The sequence below is a fragment of the Microtus oregoni genome, unplaced genomic scaffold, assembly GCF_018167655.1.
Source record: "Microtus oregoni isolate MIOR12 unplaced genomic scaffold, Mior012 000031F_ref0000149, whole genome shotgun sequence".
Classification (NCBI taxonomy): domain Eukaryota; kingdom Metazoa; phylum Chordata; class Mammalia; order Rodentia; family Cricetidae; genus Microtus; species Microtus oregoni.
Window position 1 is genome coordinate 3,157,512 of NW_024543090.1, and position 27,583 is coordinate 3,185,094.

Consider the following 27,583-nt stretch of genomic DNA (forward strand, 5'->3'; position numbering starts at 1 on the left):
CCCAACAGTGACTCCAGAGTTTGCATGGCAGTCCCTGAGTGCCAACAGGCTCCTCTTGGTTAATCTGGGTGATGATGGGAGCTGTTCCCACAGGATTTGTTAAGTGAGGAGGAAGAGGGGATGGCACCTTTCATTTTGGAATGAAAATGAATTCATTTTCTTCAAGGAATTCACACTCGAATTGCTTAGAGTTTGGCCTGCCCGTGTGAAAAATCTCAAGAAAAGCAACAGTTAGAGGATGCGGGGGTGGGGTGGCTTTCGATGTGAAATGGAATGCTTTTTCCTTCTAATTCCTAATTTATTCAAGGGTGAGTGGCAGGCAGAATTGATGCCCCTTCTCTCTTGCTGAAGAGTGAGGAAAAGGAAGCAGAGATTTTGTCATTTGTCCTGACTCACTTGTCGTTTGCCCACAGGTCTGATAGGGTTCTTCATTGCTTTCGGCATTGCCATGGGGAAGATGGGCGAGCAGGCCAAGCTGATGGTGGAGTTCTTCAACATCCTGAATGAGATCGTAATGAAGCTAGTGATCATGATCATGTGGTAAGTCTGCTTGCTCTGACACTGTGATAGTGCCAGGCAGAGCCTGGTCCCCAGAGGGCAGTGGCCTCCTCCCAGTACGAAAAGAGTGGGTGTGAACCAGAACGATACAGAGAAGGTGGAAATTCTCCTCCACTCCCCCTTGCTTCCCTTTCTTCCCACAGTGGTAGTCATTGGGCCAAATCTGATGTGCTTGTCCTTTGACTTGAGAGCGTTTTATTGTTTCCCATGTTCATCCCAGCTCTGGCTGCTGTAACAGCATGCTATACCCTAAGGGACTTATGCACTCCAGTTATTTCTCTCAGCTCAGAAAACTGGGAGTCTGATCAAGGTGTCTGTCTGTGTGATCAACTCCTAACACATTCATCTGAATTGGGAAAGAAACAGCTCGGGGGACAAAGAGGGAACATCCCAGGTCTCCTCTCTAGAGTAATGCTTTAGTCTGCTTCTTTCTCCTGCTGGAACAGCATACCACAGGCTAGGTAAAATTACAAACAAAGGATTTTTTTAAAACCACAGGTCAGGGGACTGGCAAGTACAAAATCAGTCATTGGCAAATTTGTTATCTGGTGAGAGGCTGATCTTTGTGGACGATTCTTTATGTGTGCCGTCACATGGTGAAAGGAATGAATAGGCGTCACCAAGGCTCTTCTATTAAACACTAATCTCATTTAGGAGGGCTCACCTCCAAGTGACCCATCTTCTAAACCACCGTTCTGAGGCTATGACTCAACACACAGGAATCTGGGGGACAGAACCGTCCCAACTTTAGTAGACACCAGTCTTACTCATTCAAGTGCTGTCTAATCACTCCTAAAAGGTCCACTTCTACATGCCCAGTATTAGGATTTAAACATTTAAATCGGGGCAGGCAATATATTCAGTTCGTCGAAATGGCTAAGAAATTAAAACTAAGTGACGGAAAGCAAAATCAATAGGATGATAACATTCCATAACCTGAGAATTAAGGGAAATTCACATTATCTCCCAGAGCCAAGTGTAGTGATGTATTTGTGGTTGAGTCTCATTAAAACTTGAGAAATGAGAGGCCAACTGGAGGCTTTGAGGTTTCAGTTCAATAAGGTAACAAAATATTAGTTCTGGCATCTTCACCTCATTGAACTTTTGAAATAAGAAAGGATAAAGGGAGGGTGGTAAAATATGGTGTTCCCAACGGTAGTGGTTCTGGGCCTTCAGCTCCTCAGGTGATGCTAAATTTTTACGTATTTATTTGGTGAAAAACTCATTGTGAAGATAATATAATTTGTATTATTAGTACTGGCCAGCTGAAACTTGCTGTGTAGTCAAGGAAGACCATGACTTGATCCTTCCTCTGAGTATTGGTATGCACCTCCATATCTGGCTTAAAATTATGATCATTAAAATATAAGCTGGAATGATTTTTATCTCATCTTGTATTCAACTTCAATTAATATATTATTAAATTAATTCATTAAAAAATTATCATCACTAAATTATAGCTAAGACTTTCCAGTTTTTTTTCAATATGCTTGGTATTAATTAACTTTGTACGTTCACTCCTTTTCACCCTAGTAGTACCTAACAAAATAGATGCTTTCAGTAGCCCGTTTTCCAGATGCCAACACTAAGCACAAAGGTTGCAAAGCTCCGTTGTCCAGCTGTGTCTAACTCAGTGTCTTTCCGAGTCCGAAGTAGATAAAATTTAAGAGCTTCTGGCTACAAGCTATGCGACCTTAGGCAACTTAGACCCATTTAAATTCTAGTATTCTGATTAGTAAACAAGAATAATTGTAAAATCCATGTCATGAAGCTGCTTCGAGAATTGGGTAAAATGCTGACCCCAGTCATTGAAGCTGTTCTGTCCCCACAGGACCACAGCATTTCTGCGAATAGGCCTGCGGTCATTCTGTTGCGACCATTCTCACCATCAATCTAACCCTTATCTCCTGCATCTCTGTGTGTATTAAGTCTTTAAGAAGTCTGAAAACCCCCTGGTTTTATTGAAAGCTCTATAACTTTTTGAAATTTCTTTAAAAATTTTTTTCCAAACCCTGAAAATCTTAAACAGGAAGCAAAACTTCTCATAGTCTTCCTCTACTAGAGAAAGAGGTATCTGCCCTTTCTTTGTTTCCACCACTTGATTACTGGCCCTCCACCATCCATACTGTTAAAGAGCCAGGGAGGGTAGCTTTCTGCAGGGCGGCCTCAAAGGGGAGAGGGGCCATAGCAATGTGCTTTTACAGTGATGGAGAGGAGCTAGGCTCAGACCCAACCGTACTGTGAAATTGAGAATTTATAATCGAGACTCAGGGATTCTGCTAAGGGCCTAGCAGGATTCTTGTTGAAGTCAGGCCAGGTTAGCCAGATACCACAGAGGGGGTGGTGGACGATGAGGAACCTGGTCATACATGGACAGCCACACACTGAGGATACTGGCTAAACTGAGTTGGTGGGGTTCTTTGTTAAAACAGTGTTTTAAAGGAAGGAGACATATAGGGCCTAACGATGGAGGGACCTAACTAAAGTTTGGTAAAGCAAAGAATTTTTTTCAGTCCATCTGTTCCTTCACTCAACAACTAATCCTTTCTAACTGACGGTGATGCGGTGTAACAGTGAATACCACAGAGGATTCCGGCCTATGTGGGCCTCACATTCTAGTGAAAGGCGGGAAGGGAACCAGACAAAAGGAAACAAACACGAGTTTAGTTAGAGACATAGACAGCAAAAGCAGGGTGCAGGGTCAAGAGTGAAGGAAGTAGGCCTGAGTGACCAGGATGTGTGGGAAAAAGACACGGTCCAGACCTTACAGACAGCACAGTGAACTGAGAGGAGGACTCTGAGCAGAGGGAGCCGGGAGGGGAAGGCTTTTGAGGTTCAGAACCTAGCTGTGGAGCCACTGGAGTGAGAATGGCTAAAATGGTGAAAGGAGGGGATGATGGTGGAGAGGCAGGCAGGAGTCAGAGCCTCCGGGGCTCTGCGGGCCACTTATGGCTTGGGTTTCATTGGTTTGTGACAGGAAGCTTGCGGGGCACAGTGCCCTTGTACACAAAACGCAGAGCTGAGAAAACAACCCACCTGTGGGTTACATGGAATCATTCCCCACTTCTGTCCTAATGACTGTGTCTTGAACTGGAAGCGGACCCAGTAATTACTGGGTGTCACTGGCTTCAAAACTGTTGGGTGGAGCCTGGAGCCTCTGTTTGCACTTAATTATGGTCTTGGTCGTTTCAACTCAGGCAGTTTGAGTGGTAGCCTTGGACTTTGGGCATTTCCCCCTTACTTTCCCATGGACTCTCATCTACAGTGAGCTCATTCATTGATAGTGGAAGACCAGGAATACAGCTCAAGTCAGGCGTAGGGAAGTAACGGCCGTAGCCCCACTAATATTCATCAAATTAGAGGAGGCCAAGTGTTTGGAGTAGCAAGGGCCACTCCATGTTCTGTCTCCTGTACTCTCAAACTTTCACACTTCACCTTGTGGCATTTGGTTAGTGTTCTCTATCTAGAATGGGAGCTGGTGTTTACCCCCTCCGCCCAAACCCCACCTGCTGGGTGCTCCTGCTGAGCCTCTCTCTAGCCCATCTGCCTTTGGCTCAACTGTACTGCCCCCGGGAAATTTTGGTGGCAAAGTGCCTTGAAAACGTGTTTCCTCCATTCTGCAGATGACTTGACCTGGGGAAAGGAGCAGGGGGTGAAAGAAAACTGACTAGCATCCCCAAAAGCTCATATCTTAGTTTCTCTGGACGGCTTTAAAGGGTGATTGGTGTTGGGAAAAGAACTGACCTCTTGGTTCATGAAGATAAACCCTTCAGGGCTCTATAGGAATGCATTCTGTCCAGTTATTTACAGTCTCGGTAAGGAAGTGCTGACTTCTGGGGCTCCATAGCGGATTGATGAGATGTTGTGACTACAGGCACACCAGAAGAATATCAAATGGCAAGAAACACGAGGGTTAAATGACATGACAGAATGCTTGTTTCACACTCCGATTAATGTCTAGGGAAGCTGTCCCCAACCATGGCCAGCCTGCACCCCAGGGGAGAGCAAGAGAGGATCAGGCTGGAAGTTACAGCAGGAAGAGCAGAGCGACACTAACGCTCTACTCTGTTGCTGTCAGACATAACCTGGCTCTTTCTGAACAAGGTTTGCTCAGAAGACCACCTGCCATTGGGCAGCCTGCCAGAGGCTGTAGAAAGCCTCATTAGCTCAGACTTGGATGAAGGGGCATGGACCAGGAGAGGCCTTGTTGCCCAGGTTTGTGCTATCTGAGGCTGTTGTGAAAGTTTCCGAGTCAGGAATCAAACTGAGAAGGATGGGGGAGGGAATCCGGCAGTGTGTACACGGATGCACGTTCGCACTGAGCTTCACGGCTACTTGGTGATGGTGGAGTCAGCCCCTAACCCTGATGCCCACAGCAGAAGACTGAGAATATGTCCCCAATGAGGTCCAGTCGTTAGTGAAAGGCTGGACAACGTCCATGTTTTCTGTACTTAAGGACTCTCAGCTGCTCTCCACAGCCTTTCTTAAACAGAAAAAGACTTGAACCAGGCCTGATTGCGGGAAGGAAAGGAGGAAGGGAGAGGTGGAGGAAGGGAGCAAGGGAGGGAGGGAGGAAGGAAGAAAGGAAGGAAAGAGGGTCTCACCTCTGCCCCCCCCCATTGGAATCCCTATCTGGGGATTTTATTTTCTTCTTCGTTATTCTCAAAAATGTGTCGTTAATTGTTAATGACTTATAAATCTTCCTATAAATATCTTAGTCCAACAGATACTATCAGAGTGTGAACAAATTCATGCCCAGCAGTGCCTCTATTAAATAATACTAATACTGGTTATTATTATAATTAATTATAATAAAGAATAGTCTCAGACGAGCAAAAACCAAGTCAACGTGAAAGTTTTCCCACGAAGGGGAACAGAACAGTTTCTAAGCCCTCTATAAGATAAGGACAGCAAACAAATGTCAATATGGCATTATTGGTATATGGTAATTGTACGCTTACCTACAAGGAACTGGGATGGTGCACTAAAGGGAAGCAGTTTGGCTTGGTAAGAAAAACTCCAAGGTCTGGGCTTTCATAAGCGGGGATGGTTCTCCTTCTGGCTTTGTGGGTTTGGACTAGTGATTCTCTTTTCCAAAGGACTATTTCCTTAATTACTAAGTGGTAATACTGAAGGGCAGCTTTTAGGGTTGTGGTCAGGTTAAGTGAGGTTCTGAGTGTGCGGGCCCTGCCATAGTGACTGAAACACAATAAGTGCCAGCATTATTGCTGTTATATGGGGAGAAAGGCTTTCAGGCTTAAAAGTCACCAAACTACATTTCTCTAAATGGACTCGTTGGTTCAGGGGCTTTTATTTTGGCAGGCCTCTCTCTTTTTCCTTCCCCCTTTCCTGGTTTCTCCATTATTTTAAATATATTTCCTAACATCCAATATTTAAAAAAAAAAAGATGGACATTTACAAATCCCAGTTTGTACATTTCCAGAAAGTTCCTCAGGTTAGTCCCCAAATTCTAGGAAGGAATTGAAGAACAAGGATGTCAAACAAGATTCCAGAGGCATTCATCTCTCTCAGCCTTCAACTCAGTGTTTGCAGAAAGATAAGCTCGAAGCTTGCCTCCTTTATACCTAGAACTCACCGTAGCAATAAAATTTGCCTTTGCTCTTAAATTGTCAGAACATGCGTCACACAGTCCATAAAACAGTTAAGTCGGTCAGTTCAAAGTATTGAATCTTGTGCTCACCCCTCAGCAAAGCAGTGTGTGTGTGTGTGTGTGTGTGTGTGTGTGTGTGTGTGTGCAGAAAAACAAACAAACAAATAAAAAAATAAAAAGAGGGAGAGTTTTCCTACAGGTGCAGTCCCCAGGTGGGATTTAGGTCCTGAATCACTAACTTCATGACCTCTTCAAAGCTATTGTTTCCTTTTCTGTTTTCCAGGTACTCCCCGCTGGGTATTGCCTGCCTGATCTGTGGGAAGATCATCGCCATCAAGGACTTAGAAGTGGTTGCTAGGCAACTGGGGATGTACATGATCACAGTGATTGTGGGCCTCATCATCCATGGGGGCATCTTCCTCCCCTTGATTTACTTTGTGGTGACCAGAAAAAACCCGTTCTCCTTTTTTGCTGGTATTTTCCAAGCCTGGATCACTGCCCTGGGAACAGCTTCCAGGTAGAGGCCAGGAGAAACCACCTTTCTCCATGTTGGTTCTTTTGTTCTATTGGCCACTTCCTATCTCCCCAGATCTTCCCTAAATTCAGTGAGAATCCCTTTCACGTCATATGAAAAATATTTTCTAGAAGGCAGACACTTTGAACTTTTGGCTTGTCCTGGGCAGTGCCGAAGCTTCTGGTTAGCCTGGCTGGTTGGCAACTGCACTAGAAATAGAACTTCACAATAAGTTTGGGTGGTTGCATGGTGTGAATTTGCCTTATGTGGTACCTGAAGCACTAATGTAATGTAGACTTCAGTATTATCAGAGGTTATAGCATGATGTCGTTCACTTAACACACCACCTGTAGTTTGGAAAATGTTATGCTTTTTTTTTTAAAAAAAAATAGCTCTTGAGGTTTTCATCAATAATTTTTCTAAAGTGGGAGAATCAACTTGTTTTGAGAAAAGATGTGTCTATTTTTATATTATGTGTATGTGTAAGTGACTGCACGCGCACACACACACACACACACACACACACACACACACACACACACACCTCTCCATCCATGCCTGGTGTCCTCAAAGGCCAGCAGAGAGAGTCTTAAGCAGTCCTGTGCTGTCTGATGTGGGTGCTGAGAATGAACCCAGGGTCTCTGTACAACCGCAGAGCCGTCTCACCAGCACTAGAAGGACCAACTCTCACTGGGTAAATGGTGATTTTTTTTCTTTTCTAACAAGCAGAAACCAGCTAATTCTTTGACTTTAGCATAAACCTCTTACTGGACAATTCTACCCTAACTTACCCTACTCAAATCCAGCTTAAATGGTGTGACCTTGATAGAAAGTCAGCTCCTGCTTCATTATCTACTCTTAGTGCCTAGGAAATCAATAGTGACCTCAAATATAGGCAACAAAAAATAATTTTTTGAATATAATCTTGAACCAAAGTTAGCAAAAAACACAACAAAAACTAGTTTAAAAATAATAGAATTGTAGAATTTTAAAGACTGAAAGTTTTACTCTTCAGACTAAAATTGATGTTTTACTTCTGACATCTGTCTTGGCATCATAAAACTGAGCCCAAGATCATAACTGAGAGTCTAGCATATGCCAAAACCTGCAGTAGAAGGCCACCAGGGTCAGATGCTAAGCCTGTGTCCTGCTAGTGAGGTCCCCACTCAGTGGCATAGCATGGCTGGAGAGTCAGGCAACCAAAGTCGCCTCAAGTGACCCAGCAGCCACATGGGAAGCCAAATTATATTTGCATATTGCAAGCCAGCAGGAATTCAATAGGAATAGAATGTGAGATTTCAGAAAATGCTCAAATATGAACAGTGCTGGGGACCAGACTCAGCATCCTGTTTCCTGAGATGAAAGGAAACACTTCAAACTTTCCCTTTTACTTCCTTATGCTTTAAATCCTCTGCAGATAAATGTCTGTATCCATGAAAACACTATTCAGAGAAAAAGCAACCATTTACCCCCAAATATAAACCAACCTTATTTATCTTTTTGTTATTTGATCATAAATGTCTCTTTAGTGACAAAGTTCAGAGAGAGAATAAAATTTTGAGGAAGACACTGAGCCTCACCAGACAAAGTAGGTCTTGAGATAATAACAGTATGCAATAACCTTGTTTTTTTTTCTATGTATATATGCTGCTCTTGAAACTTCTATTCTTTTCCATGGGCCAAGAGATCATGAAAATCTTATCTATTAATATCATAGATTTTTGCTCCTATTTTTGTGAACTTTATTATAGTATACAGGATATGAAAGGCTGGGGAGATGGCCTAGCAATTGAGAGTGTCTGCTGCTCAAACTGACTGTGTTTGAGAGAGTCTCTGCCCACCCACTCACCAGAGCTGGCTAGTCCGCATCTCTGTTGCTTTGATGGATCTGGGTTTGGTTCACAGCACCCAAATGGCAGCTCACAGCCACCTGTAACTCCAGCTCCAGGGGATCCAATACACTCTTTGTTGTCTCCTCTAGGTACCAGGCATGCACGTACATGCATGTGGACACAGCACTCAAGCACATAAAATAACATGAAACACTAATGAAGCACTTTACTCTAGTGTGCTCCGTGTGCAGAGGTGTCAATCCGAAGCACACCCGTTAAACATGGTGCACTTCTGTCAGGCTCCCTGATGGTCCCCTCAGGACATAGTCTAGACCTGGCCTTTCTGAGTCAAGGAGTGCTCATTGGTAGTGTAGGGATGCATCACCAGTCAACACCGCAGCAAGTCCAGAATTTAAGGTCCCCACCGACTGTGTTTGAGAGAGAGTCTTTCCCCACCCACTCACCAGAGCTGGCTCCGCCCCATCTGTGTTACTCTGGCGCATTCCAGTCTTATTGACTGGAATGCAAAGCTACTCAGCAGATTTGCATGTATTTGATTACAGACGAGGGAAAACATCTTTTTATTTCCTATTGCCTTTTCCTCCCCATTCCTTGCCTCTTGAGTCATGTGTGAGCCAGCTCGTTGTTTTCCTTTGTGGATATTCATCCTTTCCTGGATGGCTTTCAGACTCGCTTTATGCATGCATAACTCGAGTTATTAACTCTTCCATCACACACGACAGCTAAGAAGCCTCCCCACTAGACATCTGTCTTGAAAATAAATAATGATGCTTGATACTGGGAGGTTTTTTTTTATATGTATACATTCAAAGCTGTAAGTACTCTTTTTTAATTTAGAAATTCAATTTTGCTAACATGTTTTTTCTATATGAGTTATATATAACATAACGCTTCACATTTTTCTAGTGCTCTTGTGAATTTTGTCATTAAATTGTTTTAAAAATTATTATTATTGTTCTTTTGAATAGTCAGGCCATTATCCTAGTAACTTTAAAAGGCAAGACAAATCCTAAAGAAATATGGATGGTATTAAATCAAACTCAAATGCTTATCTAAAGAAAGCCTCAAATGTTAGACCCGTTCCCCTCCCCTACTCCGTATTATAGGGAGAAAAATATGGTTTTCATCTTCACTTAAAATGTGGCTTTTGCCTGGATGAGGAGTTTCCCCTTTCTTAAAAGGCAACAGGCAAGACGCACATTCCAAGAACTGAGTCATGGTGTCTTTCCATAATGGGCACAAGGGGGAAAATATCCAACACCCAGGAACAGCCCATTAAAACTGCTCTGCCTCGCTCTACTGAGGGCAGACTCTGGCCAGTTACTTCTCACATCACTGAAATGAGACACCGGCAGAAACAACCTGAGGAAGAAAGGTTTGTGCTGGCTCAGGGTTTGAAGAGACACAGTCCACTATGGGGTGTAGGACATGGAAGCTGGAAGAGGTCTGTTCACGATAGCAGGAGCTCATGATGATGCCTTCTCCTGGTGCCAGTCAGAAAGCAGAGGTGGGGCCTGAAGCAGAGCCAAGGCTAAAAGCTTCAAGATCCATCCATCTGGCCTATATCCACTTAAGCCTTCCATCCCAAAGGTTCCAACCCGCCCCAAACAGGGCCACCACAACAACCATCGCAACACTGAGGGTGGCTGACTGGCGTTTCTTGATGGACACAGAAGCTGGTATCAGAGAAGTTCTCTGGCTTCAGTGAATGCCATTAATCATAGGAAGAATCTCACGTATTAGACATTACTAATGGCTTCCGATGGGAGCTGGAAAGCAGTCAGTGCTGGAGTGCCAGTCTGTGCACACAGGAAGTCACTGCAGATCTCAAGTCCTAGTTGGGTTTAGTGGAGGTTATGTGGATTTGGAGGGCATACATAGAAAACCTGCTCAGTAGAAGCCTAGGAACTGCTTTCATGCTTCGCAAACCATTGTCCCAGGCTCTCTGTCCAGAATCCCGGGCACCAAAAATGACGGAGTAGCCATTTTAGATCAGTTATGGTATCTGGAAAACCTTTGAAACAGTCCCAGGAAATGGGGAGATGGGGGGGAGGAATACAAGGACACCAGCTTCTAATTCCAGCAGCTGAGGCAGTAAGCCAGGGACATGGTATTTCCTGCATGCAAATGAGAACAAAGGCTCACTTTTTCCTTGGGCTTATAAGGCTTTTGTAAAGGAGACACATACACCCCCTGGCCCAATTAATTGGCTTCTCCTACCCCAAGACCAGCAGGAAGCACAGCAGAGCCCTGGTCTGTAACCACAAAGGATGTTTTGACAGCTTAAGGTGTGGACTTTGGTGTCTCTTATTTTATAGCTTTCAGATTTATTGGTCCAGAGTAGATCCTGGGACCAGTACATCCCTAAACTGACCTCTTCTCCCAATGAGAAACCGAGACCTTTGTGAACTTGTCTAGTCTTGTTGAAGCCCCAGATGTAACTAGCATGAGGGTTTAACTCTGACTAAGGTTTGAAAGCACCTCCAAATACTGCCTGCAGTGGAGAATTTCCAATTCACTTACACAGGACAAAAGCAGTCAGAGCAAGACAAACCTCAGCACAGCCCCATGCTGTCTGGCTCTTTTTGCTTGATTTCAGCATTATTTAAACTTTGAACAAGTCCACCCAATCTCCTTCGCACTACCGTCTAAAACTATGTAATGTTCTGGCCTTGAGGAAGCCTTGTTCTCTTAGGTGTTCTTTCTATTTTAGAAGATGTAGGACTATGCCAGATCTTCTCGCCTCTAAGGGCGGATCCTGTGGTTGGATCACCAGCCCAAGCCTGGGAGGAGTGAAAGTGAAGTCACTCTCCGTGGCCTTTGGCTACAGATCACATGATTTCCTGCCCTGTCCTTGTAGAGACTTAGGGCTGGCTGGTGGCCCTGTCTCTGGGAGTTTGACTGTATGTCAAGCTCCCCGGTGGATTCTTTAAAGCTTGGGTTAGTGATGAAGGGTACACACCATGTTTGCCCAGCGTTCTCCAAATGAGTAAGCCCCACTCAAGACAGTTCCCAGGGGCTCGATGCAGTCCAGGCTGTCATTTTGTTGGAACAGCATTTCTGGCATGAAGTTATGGGCCATTCAGAAATTCCTCATTCTATTTTGCTGTTGACAGCCGATTGCTTTCTGACATAATTCTTTTGCAGCCCAATTCATGTGCACAATCAGATGTGCTCGGAGATTTGTCCTAAGATGGAAATAGGAACTGAAGAATAGAGGACTTTGGCAGGCACTGGGTAGCTCTGAGGAACCAGAACCAACTAAATATTTCGTTGCCTATCAGCAGCTTACTAAGATTGAATTTAAACTCCCAACTCACTTAAAAACAATGTTTCTAGTTACTATTTTTGGCATGTCACACTGATTAGAAAACAGGGCAAAAATTTGCAGTGTCATTCTGGTTTGGGCTTTGTCCTGTCTCTAAAGCAGTCTTTCTCTGTCTCTCTCTCCCCAGTGCTGGGACTTTGCCTGTCACCTTCCGTTGCTTGGAAGACAATCTAGGGATTGATAAGCGTGTGACCAGGTTTGTCCTCCCGGTTGGAGCAACCATCAATATGGATGGTACAGCCCTTTACGAAGCCGTGGCCGCCATCTTCATAGCCCAGATGAACGGTGTCATCCTGGATGGAGGGCAGATTGTGACCGTAAGGTGAGCAAAGCGCCCGCGGAAGGAACGGAGAGACATCCATCTTCCTTGCTCTCATTCCGTGCGAACTCCACTTGACGGAAGCTGCTCGAGTTTCCACTCCAGGGAGGCACAGTGAAGGAACGACTGACAAACTTCAAAAGGGGAAAGACTGTGACAGTAAGGGGAGGGGCTAGTGGAATATTACACATGCCCATTCATGTCACAGTGCAGATGTGATGTGACCAGTTAGTTCATTCAACCAGATGTGATGTGATCAGTTAGTTGTATGCTCATTCAACACACAAGAAGAATTAGGCTTAGAAGGCTAGTGGCTTGTCCCATGCTGTACAACTCGTCTGAGCTGGCGTGGCTGTGGCTGGGCTGACATTTACTAATTGGGTCAATTATCCTGTCATTAAAATATGTTCCCTTCTGGGTAGGTTAGCTATCTCAGTGAATAAAGGTACTTGCCACCAGACTTCAATCCTCAGGCCCAACATAATGAAAAGAGACAACCAAATCTTCTGATCTCCAGACATGTACTGTTTGCACACATAAATATGCAAGATTGATATTTTAAATGTGCCTTTTTCAATGTTCCAAGGCATGATGGTACACATGATGAGCTACTGAGATTCCTCCGTATGACATAGGACAAGTTAGTGTAAATAAGCAGCACACAATTGTGCTTTCACTAATGAGTTCATTTATTGCCTGTAATTCCTATTGTTTTGACAGTGAGAACGTGGTCCCGAGAGGTCATCTAAAATGCACTGCTTCTCCATAAACAAAGATATTATTTGTAGGTAGAGTCAGTGATGGCTTCAGCCTTCAAACTGTCCAATGCTGTGCTGACATTATTCTGTGAAATCATTTTAGTATCATCACTGCTACTTCAACTAGGAACTTCAGTTAAATTAGGAGCCAGTTCTTGGCTTTAGTTAAAATAAGAAAACACAACAAAAAGCCAGTGAGCTACCTCCCGGTCCCACTTAGTCCCACTCCCTCTCGCGGTGTCTTGAATTCCCATCCACAAATGAGGAAGGCACTCAGAGTCGAGGACTGTTGAATTGGCAGTTGGTGGGCTGAAGCCAGCTGGGAGCCTGGCTGTTTGTTCTGTGATGTGCTGTAAAACAATTAGAATGTTAGTGTCTTTCAGACAGGTGTTTTCCATTTGCTGGTCACCCCTGGCCCTCACCACCCAGACCTGGCCTTGTCACCTACCACCAGTGCCTGTCCCTTTACATTTAAGGGGATTACTTTGGGATGTTGTGAATTACGTTCCCTTTCTCTCTCAGATTCTGTGAGATTGGTAAATACAACGGCTAGGTGGATCGCATTCTGTATAATTACTGTACTTGCAGGCAAAAGAAAATCCAAAGAACTGTAACAACCACAGCCCCACGGATTCATTTTGAGAAAAGATTAGATTGACATGGAAATAACTTTCAGCTTCTAGAATGAGAACTCCAGGCTTGTGGCACCCCTGTGGTGGCCTTCTTCATAACATACCTCAGACATTCCAGCAATCTGCATAGGAAGGACGGCTTTTGTCCCCATTGCTAACCCCTTAGGCAACCTCTTTGCACTCCCTACCCCTTCCTTTTCCCTAACTCAAATGCAGCTGTTAGAATAATGGTTCTCTTGGTCTTGTCTCCATTGCACAAGAAGAAGAAGCCACACGCTTTGTGTCCAGATTCACACAGTGGACTTTTTGCCCTTCAAACCCTTGACAATGAGGTCTTCTCTACTTTAGAATGACAGCTGGTGTCAGGCCTGCAGCTTATTCTGTAGGAGGCCTTTGGTGGTCTTAGGATCACTTTAGGTGACAATTGTAAGAGTCGGGAAGAGGGGTCATTTGTATCTGATTCTCCCCATGTTGAATGTATTGAAAGGTCGGGCTCAGGCACTGGAAATTGAGACTCTCGGTGTTTTAGGAGTTGACACCCCAGAGAGTCGCCACCACGGGGCCCTGTCTCATTTTTCTATCTGGGAGTCTTTTAGCCAATTGAGAGCTATTTTTGTTGGGTTACTAGTTCCTTCCATTTCCTTACAACCATTCCAGAATATTTTAATGAACATTCCATACACATCAAATCTTGGCTGAACAACTAAGTAAGAACAAAATGAAACCTTACCAGGCTTAACATATGCTTTGGAAATACAAATAATGCCTTGTGAAGCTATCTCATCTGGCGGATGAGGAACCTGAGACTCAAAGACTCTAGTCATCCAAAGGATGGCTAAAATTCAAGTTCCCAACTTTGGATATATTTTTCTGCTTACTAAAGATTAATCTGTGGCCTTTGGGGTGACTTTAGAAAAATGGGTAATGGGGTCTGTGTATCTCAGCTGGTGAAAATAAAGCATGAAGAAAGAAAAGAACACTTTCCCAAGATCATGTTTGTAAGTGGTGAAGCAGGACTTGAACCCAGGCCACCTCAAAGTGGGTCATATCACTTCTGCTATAATTGGCATATACTATTGAACTGCCTTTGTGTGTTGATTTATCGGACCTTACAGACACCTTTGCTGTATATGCTAGAGTAGAACTTCCGTCATCCTCATATGTACCGCAAAGGCAGCAGTCACAGAATCGAGGTGGCTGGGAGCATCATACATGGCACATATCACCCTATCAATGACAATCAATAAAGTCAAACAGTAATCCTATCATAGTAAGTGAAAATGTGGCTATGGCACAATGAGTACCGCAAATCAACCACAATGGGAAGCCTGCTTCAGATCATAGCATCAAACATGAATCTTGTCCTAATAGATATCACCTGAGACTTCCAGCTTCCCATGCTTAAAAACTCTTAGGTGAAAGGGCTTCTTACCTTAATGAAGCCTTTGGCCAAGCAATGATGGCTTCATGATCTTTCATTCTTGGTCTTGACGGCAACCAGGCTTACCCTCCAGTGCACACTGTGAGATTAAAATTAGAGCAATGACTAAGTGATTGGAATTTCATCGGCATTACATAATTTAATCTACTTGGAATTCATTTTATATTAACAATGCTACTGTTGGGAAATTTCACTGAGCAGTTGGATAAGGTTGGCCATATATGTTTAAATCTTGGCCTCTGGGCAAGTTAAGTCAAATCCTCCTTAATTGTAGACATCGGAAGGTCTGCCTCTACAGGCTCCCGCATGGTGTATGTGCAGTTCTCTGCCTGCAATGTGTCTGGGGGAAAAGTAGCCAAGTCTAGCTTTACGTTGTGCTGTTGTGTAAATCCTTCATTTTCTCTTCTCCCTCGTCTATGAGAGCAATGACCAAGAACTTTATGTATATTTAGTAAATCACCGACCTCCCAGGGTCCTCAAGAGTCAGCATACAATAGTATCAAGCAGAGTATTCAAATCCCAGAAGACCACATTGGATCTTAGTGACCCTAAGTGACCCCACCCATCCAATCCCTGGTTGTCTTATGGTGAAATAACATGCTTATGTACCTTGCATGGTTATTGTGAGGTTCTGCTTTGATGTTGTGTACATAGAACTTGGCACAGCCTCCAGGAACTTGCCTCTGGAGAAACCAGCCAGGGAAGTGGAATATCAGGCAAAGCAGAACAGGCCAAGGGACCAGGGGCAGGTTGGGAATTCTCTAGAACACTATCTGTAGGAGGGCAAAGTTACTGTTAACATTTGACTCCCAACAAGAATTTTATGTACATATAAGACTTTGTTTCACAGAACCAAAAACTAGTTAGATCAAAATGGCCACAGTACTTGTAAGAGTGACTCATGACCAAAGCAACTGATGCTGTACATCAAACAACCAAGGCTAAGGATGACTGGAACCCAGGAATCCCCTCTTCCCTTCTGTTCTGTTCTTACTGGGGGAAGGTCTGAGGATTTCCAGCTGTTGGGGCTTCAGGGAAGTTTCGCTCCCACAACTCTTGATAAGAATGACAGTTTGTTGGCAGGGGCTTGTGATGTGCACAACCTCTCTTAAGTGCCTTTGCACTTACTGGTTCCTAAAAGCTGCTGGCTACCTCATGAGTGAGATCCCCTCCTCACTCCTTTGCACAGATGTGGAAGTCAAGGTACAAAGAGATGCAGTTGCCCAAAGTCATGTGGTTGAGAAGTGGTGGAGCTAGGATTTGAACCTAGGATCTAAAAAAAAGAAAGAAAAAGAAAAAAGTTACTATGCACCATTTGCTATCTCAAATGAATTCAGCCATGGAGTTCTCTAAAACCCAACACCAGCTCCATATTGGTGTGACAAGGAAAGGGCACAGACATGTTCCGTAGATCACACCATAAACAAATATGCCAGCCCACGGGCGCTCCAAGGACTTTCCTTTCCTTCACGTCCCTCTCAATTACAGGTCTTGGGGTCCCAGGCCTGGTCACATTGATGGTCTGACTTGGTTAAAGCCTTCTGAGAGCCTGGGGTTTGGGGCCTGAGTACCTGTTCTAGAAACATTCTAATGTTTTAACTTCCAAGCAAGCAGCCACCATTTTCGTCAGCAGTCACAAAATCACACTGGGGAGGCTTACTTTAAGAAACAACATTCTATTAAGAAGGGGCAGCTCCGAGTCCCAGGAGATGGCTTGCTTGATAAACACAGGGACCTGAGTTGGATCCCCAAGCCCACATACCAGGCATGGTGGCAAGTGTGCTTCATCCTAGTATTGGAGCGTGGAAGGCAGGCAGGTACCTGGGACACAGTGGCTAGCTAGTGAGCTCTAAGCTGATGAGAAGCCCTGCCTCAAAGGGAATGGTGGTGTCCTCGAAGATGGCATCCAAGATTGTCTTTTGCCCTTTATGTGTATAAACTAGCAGGAATATGTACACCCCCAAACACCTAGGCAATAAAAAAGGAAAAGATTGATTGTATAAAATGAAATAAAATCAAAAAGTCACTGCCAGTTGGTGAGCCTCAAGAACCCTCTGGTATGTAGACAGGACACTTGAATCCAAGATTAACCTTTGAACTCTGGGGAGAGTCCAAAATGGTGCCAGGTATGCTCCTGATGTTGCTTGAAACATTGATGGAAAGTGCATGAGAAATTTCCTTTTATTCCATTATCGTTACGTGGCACCCTCTTTCTGAATAATGTCTTTTCCAGCCTTGGGGGACATGTCCAGGCAAGTGAAGCTGAATGTCTCCTACAATATGTTGATTGCTTCCCCTGATGTCCACTCGGTCGGTTCTGAATATTTTCTAACCTCTGCTCTCGTGTTAATATTGGCAACGATCTCCTTAGACTCTTGCCACGTCGTCCAAAGAGCTGTGGCACTCACAGACACATGGAGGCTAAACAGAAATGAATGCAGTTGTGTTCCTGCAGGAGGGCTGAGGGTGATTTATTTCTTCACTGTTAATATTTCCATGCCTGTTTTAGAACTTCGACCGCCTTCACACTGTATACCTTAGGCTAATTGGGCACCACAAAGGGGATGCGACTCCAATCCATGAATTATATAAGCTTTCATTATTGTTGAGCTCAGTTCCTGGATAATAGTATTTCACATTTCTTCCTTGGAGAAAGAAATAGATTTTTAATGACCATAGGAATATTGGAAGATTTTTTTCTTATCTATCTGTAAGATTGCCAAAGATAAATTTGCCAAGACTCTTTCTTCCACTGACCTGGCTCTCTCTGTCCTTGCAGCCTCACAGCGACCCTGGCGAGCATCGGTGCAGCCAGTATCCCCAGTGCCGGGTTGGTCACCATGCTCCTCATCCTAACCGCCGTGGGCCTGCCAACGGAGGATATCAGTCTGCTGGTGGCGGTGGACTGGCTCTTGTAAGTGCCTATGGGCCGGGTTCTTCTGGGAACCAAGAATGCAGTGCGTGCTGCCTTCTAGGAGTAGACAGGTGACAAGATTGTAATAAGACTTTAGCCAATCTCCCTTGGTAATTCTGTGTGTCCTCCCTCTCCCCTCTCCTATAGAAGTTATTATGTCTACATTTTCATTATTTTATATTTTACCACAAGGTTTGTGGTTTACCGGCAAGGTTCCAGCATGTCTGTCTTCTGTGGAGGCTACATGGTGTCTCACTGACTCCACTTTCTTTCTCCCAGAATTCAGGTTAGCTAGCCCTGCCTTCTGAAACTTAAATCTGACCAGGAGCAAGAATATGAAGGGCTCCAGAAGCAGGCAGGCCTAGTTCCCCCCTCCCAGTTCAACTCTGCCCTATCACAGTCCAAAACAGCTTCTGTATTCATTAACCAATAAAAGCAACACATATACAGTACTTCCCACATCATCTACACAGGAGGTCTAAAGGATTAAAAAGTAATTTGAGGGCTTGTAGTCTAGTGCAGGGGGAACCCAGATGAATCATATACAAAAATAAAATATAGCAATGAGAGGATCTTGGGCTCCAGCTCAGTTGGCAGAGTGTGTGCCTAGCTTCAAACTGCATACACCAGGCTACATGGTTCATAGCTGTGATACCAGCACAGGGCAAATGCAGCTGGATGATCAGGAAGTCAAGATCATTCTTAGCTACATAGTGGGTTTGAGGCTAGCCTGGGCTATGGGAGACCCTGTATCAAAAAGAAAATGTATCAGTAATGAACCATCTAATGATATATGTAAAGAATCTCAAGACGTTCTACTGAGTGAGTGGAGCCATATACAAAAGAATGTGTACTGTGTAACTGCATTTACACGAAACTCCCGGGGAAGACACTATCAGCCAGAGCTGTGAAAAGTTATCGTTGGCTCCCTGGCATAAGGAAACTTTGAGGAATGATAGAAATATCCAGTATTCACAGGTGTTTATATTTGTCATAACTGGTTGAACTATGTGCTTAAAAAGTTGGTGCATTTTAATGTACATAAGTTACAACTAAATAAAGCATAATTTAAGACAAGATACAGTTAAAAGCACAATATTGAAAAGAGTTATCTATGTCAGTCTAAGATGAAAGGGCAAACAGGAGCTATCAGAAAGCAGTAGAAGTGGTGGCTGGATTAGGGTGCTCGCTATGTGTCTGATCCTGTAACAGGCTACGCCAGTCCCGAAAGTTTGCTGCTGTTATTGTCATACCATAGGTCAGAACTCTGGAATGAACAGAGATTTGACCCTAGGCCTGCCTGCTTCTGGAGCCCTTCATATTCTTGCTCCTGGTCAGATTTAAGTTTCAGAAGGCAGGGCTAGCTATGCAGAGTCATACTGATAGGAAGCCCAGAGCTCCTTGGGTGGAGGAGAAACAGGACAACCCTATCAAAGCCGTCTGTGCAAAGGCATGGGGGCTACACACTGTGTGGAGACTTAAGTGATGGAAGGTGAGGGAAGGCGGACAACATCCTTGAAGACCATGTAGGGAGGTTGAATCTGACTGTGCGTTTAGCCAGGCTGCATTTCCCAATGAAGAGCATTTCACTAGTGTAGAAGATTCATAGCCCATTTATAAATGTGGACAAGCCTGGCTAGATCATCTCTAGGCAGGGAGATTGGAATAGAGTCTCTCTAAGACCTTAAAGGACATCGCGTTCACTGAGCATCATACCAATGTATCGCATCCACTTTTGCAGTTAAGTGACAGAGTGTTGGACAGTGTCACCAGCCTTAACATCGGAGGTGTACTGTGACAAGCGCTGGCAGAGATGGAAAGCCAAAATGCCTGACTTCCTTTTCAGTTTTCACGATAAAGAAGCCACATTTTATGGACTTAAGTGTGTATATCCTTCATAGTCACACTCTTCCAGAAATGCAAAGACTGGAGGACACGGGGAAGGCTAGAAGGAACTCTGGTCTCTTCACATCTGTGCCTGGTGTTTGTGTGAACAGTAGGGATTGGTTTGGGGCAAGAAGAGACACTCGGTGGACACAATCTGTTCAGTCCCATGGGGCTGCCGGGAAGCCATGTCACTTTCTGGTTGGCTCTTTCATGTCAGAGATATGTCGCAGAGAATGGCTTGACTCGGATCTCATGTCTTTCTCTGCCAGCCTCTCATATTCTGATGGAGAGCCCTTCTCTGACAACTTCCTTTTTCTGTGCCCTGTGTTGGCTGTGGTATCTACTCAAGTGAAGCAGCCCTGAGTCGGTGGTGGCCCAGGGGGAGAAGGGCTAGGAGGGAGTCAGATGAAGGAGACACGGTGTGAGGTGAGATACGGGTGAGGAGAAGGACCAAGGGGCTTGAAGACATTGTCAGTGTTTGGGGACAGAGGACATAGTAGGAGTCTGCTAACCTTAACCACACAAGCTGTGACAAAGGCAGATATCCAATTCTGTCCCCCTTCCCCTGTCACTTCTTGCTTTCATTCTCTTCTAGATTTTCCCTCTTGAGCCTCCTCAGTTTCTGCTGTGGAGTCTCTTATTTGCTGCAACTCCGTTGTCTCATCTCTTGTATTTTTTTTTCCTGAAGCCTGAAATCCACAATTAAAATTCATCTTTCAGGGCCAGGGAATGGCTCACGTAGTAATTGCCTTGCAAGCCTGAGGACCCGAGTTCAATCTCCAAAATCCATATAAAAATAGTAGGCGTGGGCCATCAGGATGGCTCAGTGAGAAAAGACACACTTGCCGTGCAAGCTGGCAACCCACACTCCATACCTGGAACCCATGTAAAGTGAAAGGAGATAACCAACTTCACAAAGTGGTCCTCTGTTTTCTACATATGCATCGTTGTGGCACGCACACACAAAAAAAATTATAAACTGGTCATAGTTTATACATACATTGCAATCCTAGCATTGGGGGGGCAGGGACAGGCAGATTTGTGGCCAGACATCCTAGGCAAATCAGTGAGTTCCAGGCTGGTGAATGGCAGGAGAGCCTGACTCACAAACAAGGCTGGCGGGCTGTGATAAAAGTGGCTGAGAGCTGGGGTTGGTTTCTGGCATGTCTCCCATGCACATACACTTGCACACACAGGAACCATCACACTTGTGCTTGTACACGTGCACACGAATGCACACACAATTTCAACTCTTATATATTTGTGCTGGCGGAGCAGTCTCCCTGTCACGCCAGGGTCTTAGAGTGGCGAGTAAGGAGTGACATCACCAGGAAAGAGGGAGAGACACACGTTTGGCAGGTATGGCAGCATCTCTGTATCGGCTCTATGGAGGATGTCTTAGACGAGGACACTGCTAATCACAAGGGTCAGTGTCTTGCTGAGGCACAGTAGAGCTAGTATGACCGGAACAGGGACCAGGGACTCTTCATATGACTCTCTGTTGTCTCCTCCTCCTCCTCCTCCTCCTCCCCCTCCCCCTTTTCCTCTTCCTCTTCCTCTTCCTCTTCTTCTTCTTCTTCTTCTTCTTCTTCTTCTTCTTCTTCCTCTTGCTCCTCCTTCTCCTCCTTTTCCTCATCCCCCTCTCTGTTTTTCAAGATAGGGTTTCTCTGTGTAACAGCCCTGGCTGTCCTGTAACTCTCTCTGTGGACCGGCTGGCCTCAAACTCAGAGATCCATCTGCCTCTGCCTCCTGAGTGCTGGGATTAAAGGTGTGGGCTACCACCAACTAGTCTCTCTGTTGTTTCTTTTTTTCCTTCTTTTTCTTTATTGTTTTTATTGAGTTATATATTTTCCTCCATTCGCTGCCCTTCCTTCCCTTGCCCCTTCTACCCTCTCCCATGATTCCCATACTCTAAATTTACTCAGAAGATCTTGTGTTTCTCTACTTCCCATGTAGATTAGATCCATGTATGTCTCTCTTGGGGTCCTCTCTGTTGTCTAGGTTCTCTAGGATTGTGAATTGTAGGCTGGTTTTTCTTTGCTTTATGTCGGTTGTTTTTAATTGTCACCACAAAGTCTGTTTGTGGAGAGGGGAGCAGAGAGGCCCGGAGTGGGAAAAGCTGGAGAAGATGGACCTCCTACATGGTCTTCCCCACAGGTTTTATTGTTTTTCCCCTTAAAAACTCACATTGGCATTTCACTTTCATTTGAGCAGAATTAAGAGATGGGACTTTAAGATCTGCTTGCTCCAGGGGGAGTGGCACTGGTGCCACCGTACAATGATGAGTTCAGTCCCTTCTTCCTTCTAGCATTTGATCCCACAGGAGCATAGCCACACCATGTTCTGGTGCCTTCATCCAAAACTTATCAGGCTCTATAGCTCTAAGAAAAATTAATTTCTGTTCTTTACAAATAGCCCAGTCTCAAGTATTTTGTTATGGTACTACAAATGGACAAAGAGATTCTCGAGTCTATGTACTAAAAACCAAGAACCTTTTGTTTGCCCTGTTTTCTCTTTTTTCCTCCTATGATTAAACTATAACCAGTAACCTAATGAAGTAGGACAGTGACGTAGGACCAAGGCCTTAGCTACTCTTGCAGTTCAAGTTCTCCAGCCCCATCAAGTCTGCCACCATGAGCCCTGGAGTTCTTGACAGTCTCCTGCTCTCAAGCCTGTTGGCTGAGAGTCACTTCATGACATATTCAAGACCCTGCCTGTGTCTGACCTAAATGTTAGCAAATGGAATAGGAGGACTGGATTCTCTCTGCTCACCCCATGCAGGTGCCCACATGCTCACACTTTTATTGGAGGGTATGGTGTCCAAACTGTATGCCAGCAATGTGCCAGCAGGAAGGACCAACAAAAAGGATGCTCCTTCTGGATTCATTTCCTTGAGGAAATCATGCAACAAACGAACAAACAAACAAACAACCTTCCCGAGCTGGAACAGGAAAGAAGAGCACAATGTGCCAATGCGCCAATGGAAAGCTCTTTTCTAGTTCTAAGGCTCTAATCTCAGAGGGGCTGAGGCCATGTGGTCAAGAAGGAAAGAGGAAGGAAGGAGTGGAAGATCTTGGGAAGATGGGCATCGGAGTTGGGCCACATCTGCTTTCAATCAGTACTGATGCCACACTCGTTTCTACCAGAGAGCATTCTGGAAAGAGCGTCTGTACTTGCTAAGCTCCATCCTTTGGATGCTGATCACTGGTGTTTAAGTGGGGCAGGGGCTGGGTTGAGATAGGGTTGCAAGGGGAGGTTGTCTGGTCCTTAGAAAAGTAGCTTGTGGAGGAAGAGCAAAGAAAAAGAGACGGTGGTGTTTTCTTCTTTAGGCAAAATCTGTAAGTTTTTTTTTTTTCTGCTAGCAGTTTTTCAATTTAAAACCAAACAGAGCCTGTGGAGACATTTAATGTGTCACAGTGTTTGCCAATTGCTGGAGCTGATCCAGCCTCCTTACAGCTCACTAGATCCCAGCGCGTGTCTGTGGGCAAGCTTAGCTGCTCTATAAATGTCATGGTGAAAACCAAGGTTCTAGAGCATTTCCAAACGCCTAGGTCTTGAAGTATGAAAAAATCAGGCCTGGTTAATACTTGAACCATCTCCTGGGACCCAGGAAACCTTTGTATCCAAACTCAAATATTTATAAGAAACTATTGGAGGATGAGAAAGATGGAAGATGAAGGGAAAACTGAGACCCAATACCAAAATCAGTTCCTGGGCCTGGCAAAAGCTATTAAGGGAAAACCACATAGAGTGACATCAACATGAATGTGTGCTCCACGTCTCAGAAGACACTTGGTTAGGATCTTTTCTGGACTCATATTTACTAAGCAAGGGTAGGTGTGACTGAGATGACATCTAGAAATGTTACCTAAAATGGTCCCCACCCTGTGGGACACTCCGTGTGTTACCACCCCTTTCTGGAGGGAGCAGAGCTTTGGTCCTCAAACGGAGTGTGCGCCCAATATGATGTGGATTCAGGAGGTAGAGGATGGAGCTCAAGTACTGACATGTCTTCTGAGTTCCCAGGCGGTGCTGATGATGGGATCCGGGGTCTCACGCTTGGGAAAATGAGCTAGAGTAGGGGGGTGGGGAGTTTGTGATCAGCCAGGATCTTCCTGACTGTGGGTGTCTAAGCATTCTATATTGAATGACTGGTGACAGTTTATGCATACATTCAACAAACGTAAACTGTCAGTGTATTAAGTATTAGCCATTGTTCTGATCACTTAGCAGTTCAGGCTCACTTAAAAGTTACAGCAATTTTTAAGGAATCTGATAGTATAAGCCCCATGTAGTTGTGGTAACTGAGAGATGTAATTTATCCTGTTTGGTGGCTATTAAATGACTAATCTGTCATTCAAATACAGACATCTTGGACGTTTCTTGGATAGTCTAGGCCTGAGAAAATGAAGTCTCTGATCCTTATGTAAGCCATGTGCATAATTTTAAGTGTGTGCTCATATGAATGAGCACATGTGCGTGCACACACATACACACTACTACTACATACAAAACATCCTTACCTTCCACTTCTATCCTGATGGAAAAGAAAACTAACTCCTGCATCCCCATCTCTTTGAAGATTCTAGAAGTCCATGTTTATGTCAGTCTTTGGCTTTTATTCTTCATGCACACAGATTTCTTCTCATCCTAACCTGTGCCAGCTTCACTCTAAAATGTGATCTACGGTCCACCAAGGCCTCCACTCCCAACTCAAAGCAAGGCGATCACGGATCCAGGGGCTGGCTGCACATAAAACTCCGCACAGCGAGACCAGTTTTGATAGGTCACAAATGCTAAGGAGAATAAAAAAAGAAAGAAAATGGAAAGTCTCTTTCACCTGCAGTTGAATCTCAGTGTTTTCTAAATCCTATGATAGATCAGATATCAGCCTAGGAATTAAATTTTAAGAGATTTGCTTCATTTTTATTTGTGTGTATGGTGTCTGTGTATGTGTATATATGCACGTGAGTGGGGTTTCCTGGGCCGGAGGAGGGTTTCAGAACTCCTAAAGCTGGAATTACAAGCAGTTGTGATCTACATCATATATGTGCTGGGAATCAAACTCAGGTTCTTTGCAAGAGCAGTTCAGGCTCATAACTGTCAAGCCTGTGTCAGCAATGAAAACTTTAGTATTGAGAATCTCTTTCCTTAGGAAAAACAACTCTTCAGCACCCACACCTCTCACGATTGCCCCTGTCTTGATGACCGTTTTCCATGGTTTGTCTTGCTGAATCCTCTTGCTCTTCTCTGTGTCTTTCCCAGCTCATTGTCCACCACTTTCAGTTTGGATTTCTTGCTCCTCCTCTTGAATGATGCCTGCATCGTCCCTTTTCACTGTGCAAATCCTGCCAGATGTTTGCTAAACAACAAACAACCCTTTCTTTCTCTTAAATTCATCTGCTTCTAATCTAGATGAACAATCCATTCTGTTCTTCCTCCTGCTCCTAGCTATTTCCCAACTCTCCCATCCTGCCTTAGGCCACACTGAATGCTCACAACCCTTTCTGCTTTCTATGTTCTCAGACTTCAAGTGTAGCTAGAAAACATTTATTTTTTAATTGCATCTGAACTGATCGTGTACAGATGTTTTTGTCTTCTGAGTCTTCTCAAAACAAAATGACACAGATGCTTATGTGGCGTTGCTACTATACTGGGACTTGTGAGTGATCTAGAGATGGTTCAGTATAATGGGGGAGACGCCTATTGGTTATAAGCAACTGTTAGGACATTTGGTGTAAGGGACTTGAGCATCTATGGATTTGAGTATCCGTGGGAGGTCTTGAAACCAGTTCCTCCATAGCACATATAAAACCTGGTCTCAGTGCTCAAAGAGCTTACACTCTAGTAAGATGTTTCAAAACAGCAACCAGATGTGGTGTGCTCAAGAAATCCCAACAGTGTACTGGGTGCAAAATGAGGAGTAGGCAACTTTTGGGGGATTAAAGAGGAAATAAACTCATCACTTGACTAATAATAGCAATACTATGAGCAGCTAATGGATTGGCATTTATTGTGTGCCATATCAGCCTTTCATATGCAAAGGATTTTGTGGTTAGCCTCTCAGATGGCATGTCGGAAGCTATTATTTTCCCCACTGGTGGGTGTACCCATTCTGAGATTTTGTGGTGAGCCTCTCAGATGGCATGTCGGAGCTATTATCTTCCCCGCTGGTGGGTGTACCCATTCTAACTGGGACAAATGAAAAAGCTGCACAAGAAAAACCTGTTAGAGCAGGATGGCTCTTCAAGATGGAATCCAATCTCAACTAACAGTTGGGTGAGTATCCTTCCTTCCTGAAGCCCAGGTGTTTTAGCCCTCCAATGCCAGCCTGGTAGGAACCCTATGTGACAAATTGCTGCCACACAGAGACCCCCAAGACAGTCCCTCATCACCCTGTCTTCTAAGAGCCCGCATTGTGCTTTGTTTCCACTTGGTGAGGTTCTATGAGATTCCAGCATTGGGTTCTTTTACATCTACAGCGATAATCACTTCTCAGGACTCAACACATTACAAAGACCCAGAAGAGCTGAATGACCCAGCACTCCCTGTGAGAACTTGGACCTTTAGACATTCTCACATCTTCCTGCCAGAGGATTTGGACCAAGACAAAAAAAAAAAAAAAAAAAAAAAAAAAACCAGGGTACCTTGGCAATTATTTCTCTTCAAATAAGCCAGGTCCAGTGATTGGCGGGAAGGACTGTTCAGACCCCTCTTGTTTCTGATTCCTGCCAGCCCAGAAAGAAGAGCTGTGCCATTTGTAGTGAATTCATTAAATGCAAAATTCTGTTCCCCTCTCTTTTGTTTTCTTGCCCTCCTGGCAGACAGAATCCCAGAGGTGCATAAATAATTCTATTCCTTTTGTTTTTTTAATCCCCTCTTCTTTTGCCCTCTTTTCTTTCTCCTCCTCTCCTCCTTCTCTTCTTCCTCCTCCTCCCTTCTTCTCCTCCCCCTTCTCCCTCTTTTCTCTCTCTACTACTGGGGTCAACATGGAAGACAGACTTTACCAAGAGGTCAGTGGTGACCATGACAGAAAATGAAAGTTATTTGCTTGTGGAAAATTTTCCACATATGAACCAAAAATTCTCATATCCTTTTTTGGGCCAGAGTTACAGTTCTCTAGAGTCAGTAAGACATTTCCCCGGTGGTTTGTAAGTTGCTTGACTTTGCAGTATTGGAGGAGCAAAAAACATACAAACAGGAGGAGAGGGAGTAGGAACTGTAAAATGAGAAAAGATAGGATGTTTTTAAAGTTAATTAATTAAAAAAATATAAACAGAATAGCCATGATTGCTCTCCTGACTGGGTATCCTGGAAAGTTGGCAAGGTGGGGCTTAATCTAAATTGGCATCTTGTTGTCTGACATACATCCTTTCCTTCCTGCAGTCTTCCTGAGGAACCCATCTTCATGAATTTGTCTTATGTCCCTTTTCTTCCATAGTGTAGAGTCGAGTCCCTCTACCAAAAGATACAGTTGTTATCTCCACTTTGGGTCCCATTCTCTTAAATCTATCCAGGACTCGTCACCAGAGAGCATCATCTTTTCTCCATCCCTTTAGTCTTGCCATCTCAATGGGCTTCATTTAATGTTTAGTCAACTTCAAGTATTCTGCTTCTAAAACAAAACAACCCGTGTCCTCTGCTTCTCTCATCAACCATTCCTTTTGCTTTCTCCACCTTTGGAGAAGGTACTTCTACATACATAATGTCCCCACTCCTGCTCTCAACTTGTAAAAGCCAATTTCTGTCCTTCTAGACTGCACTCGGT

General features: G+C 44.3%; 1 protein-coding gene across 2 annotated transcripts in view; it reads left to right on the forward strand.

Moving 5' to 3' along the window:
• Slc1a2 (solute carrier family 1 member 2) overlaps nt 1-27,583 on the forward strand; it is a 130,167-nt gene that overhangs the window by 87,508 nt on the left and 15,076 nt on the right. For both annotated transcript variants that reach the window (XM_041678999.1, XM_041679001.1), the window contains exons 6-9: nt 414-540; nt 6,453-6,686; nt 11,992-12,186; nt 17,794-17,928. In XM_041678999.1, the coding sequence (XP_041534933.1) occupies nt 414-540; nt 6,453-6,686; nt 11,992-12,186; nt 17,794-17,928 (691 nt within the window). The remainder of the gene's footprint in view (nt 1-413; nt 541-6,452; nt 6,687-11,991; nt 12,187-17,793; nt 17,929-27,583) is intronic.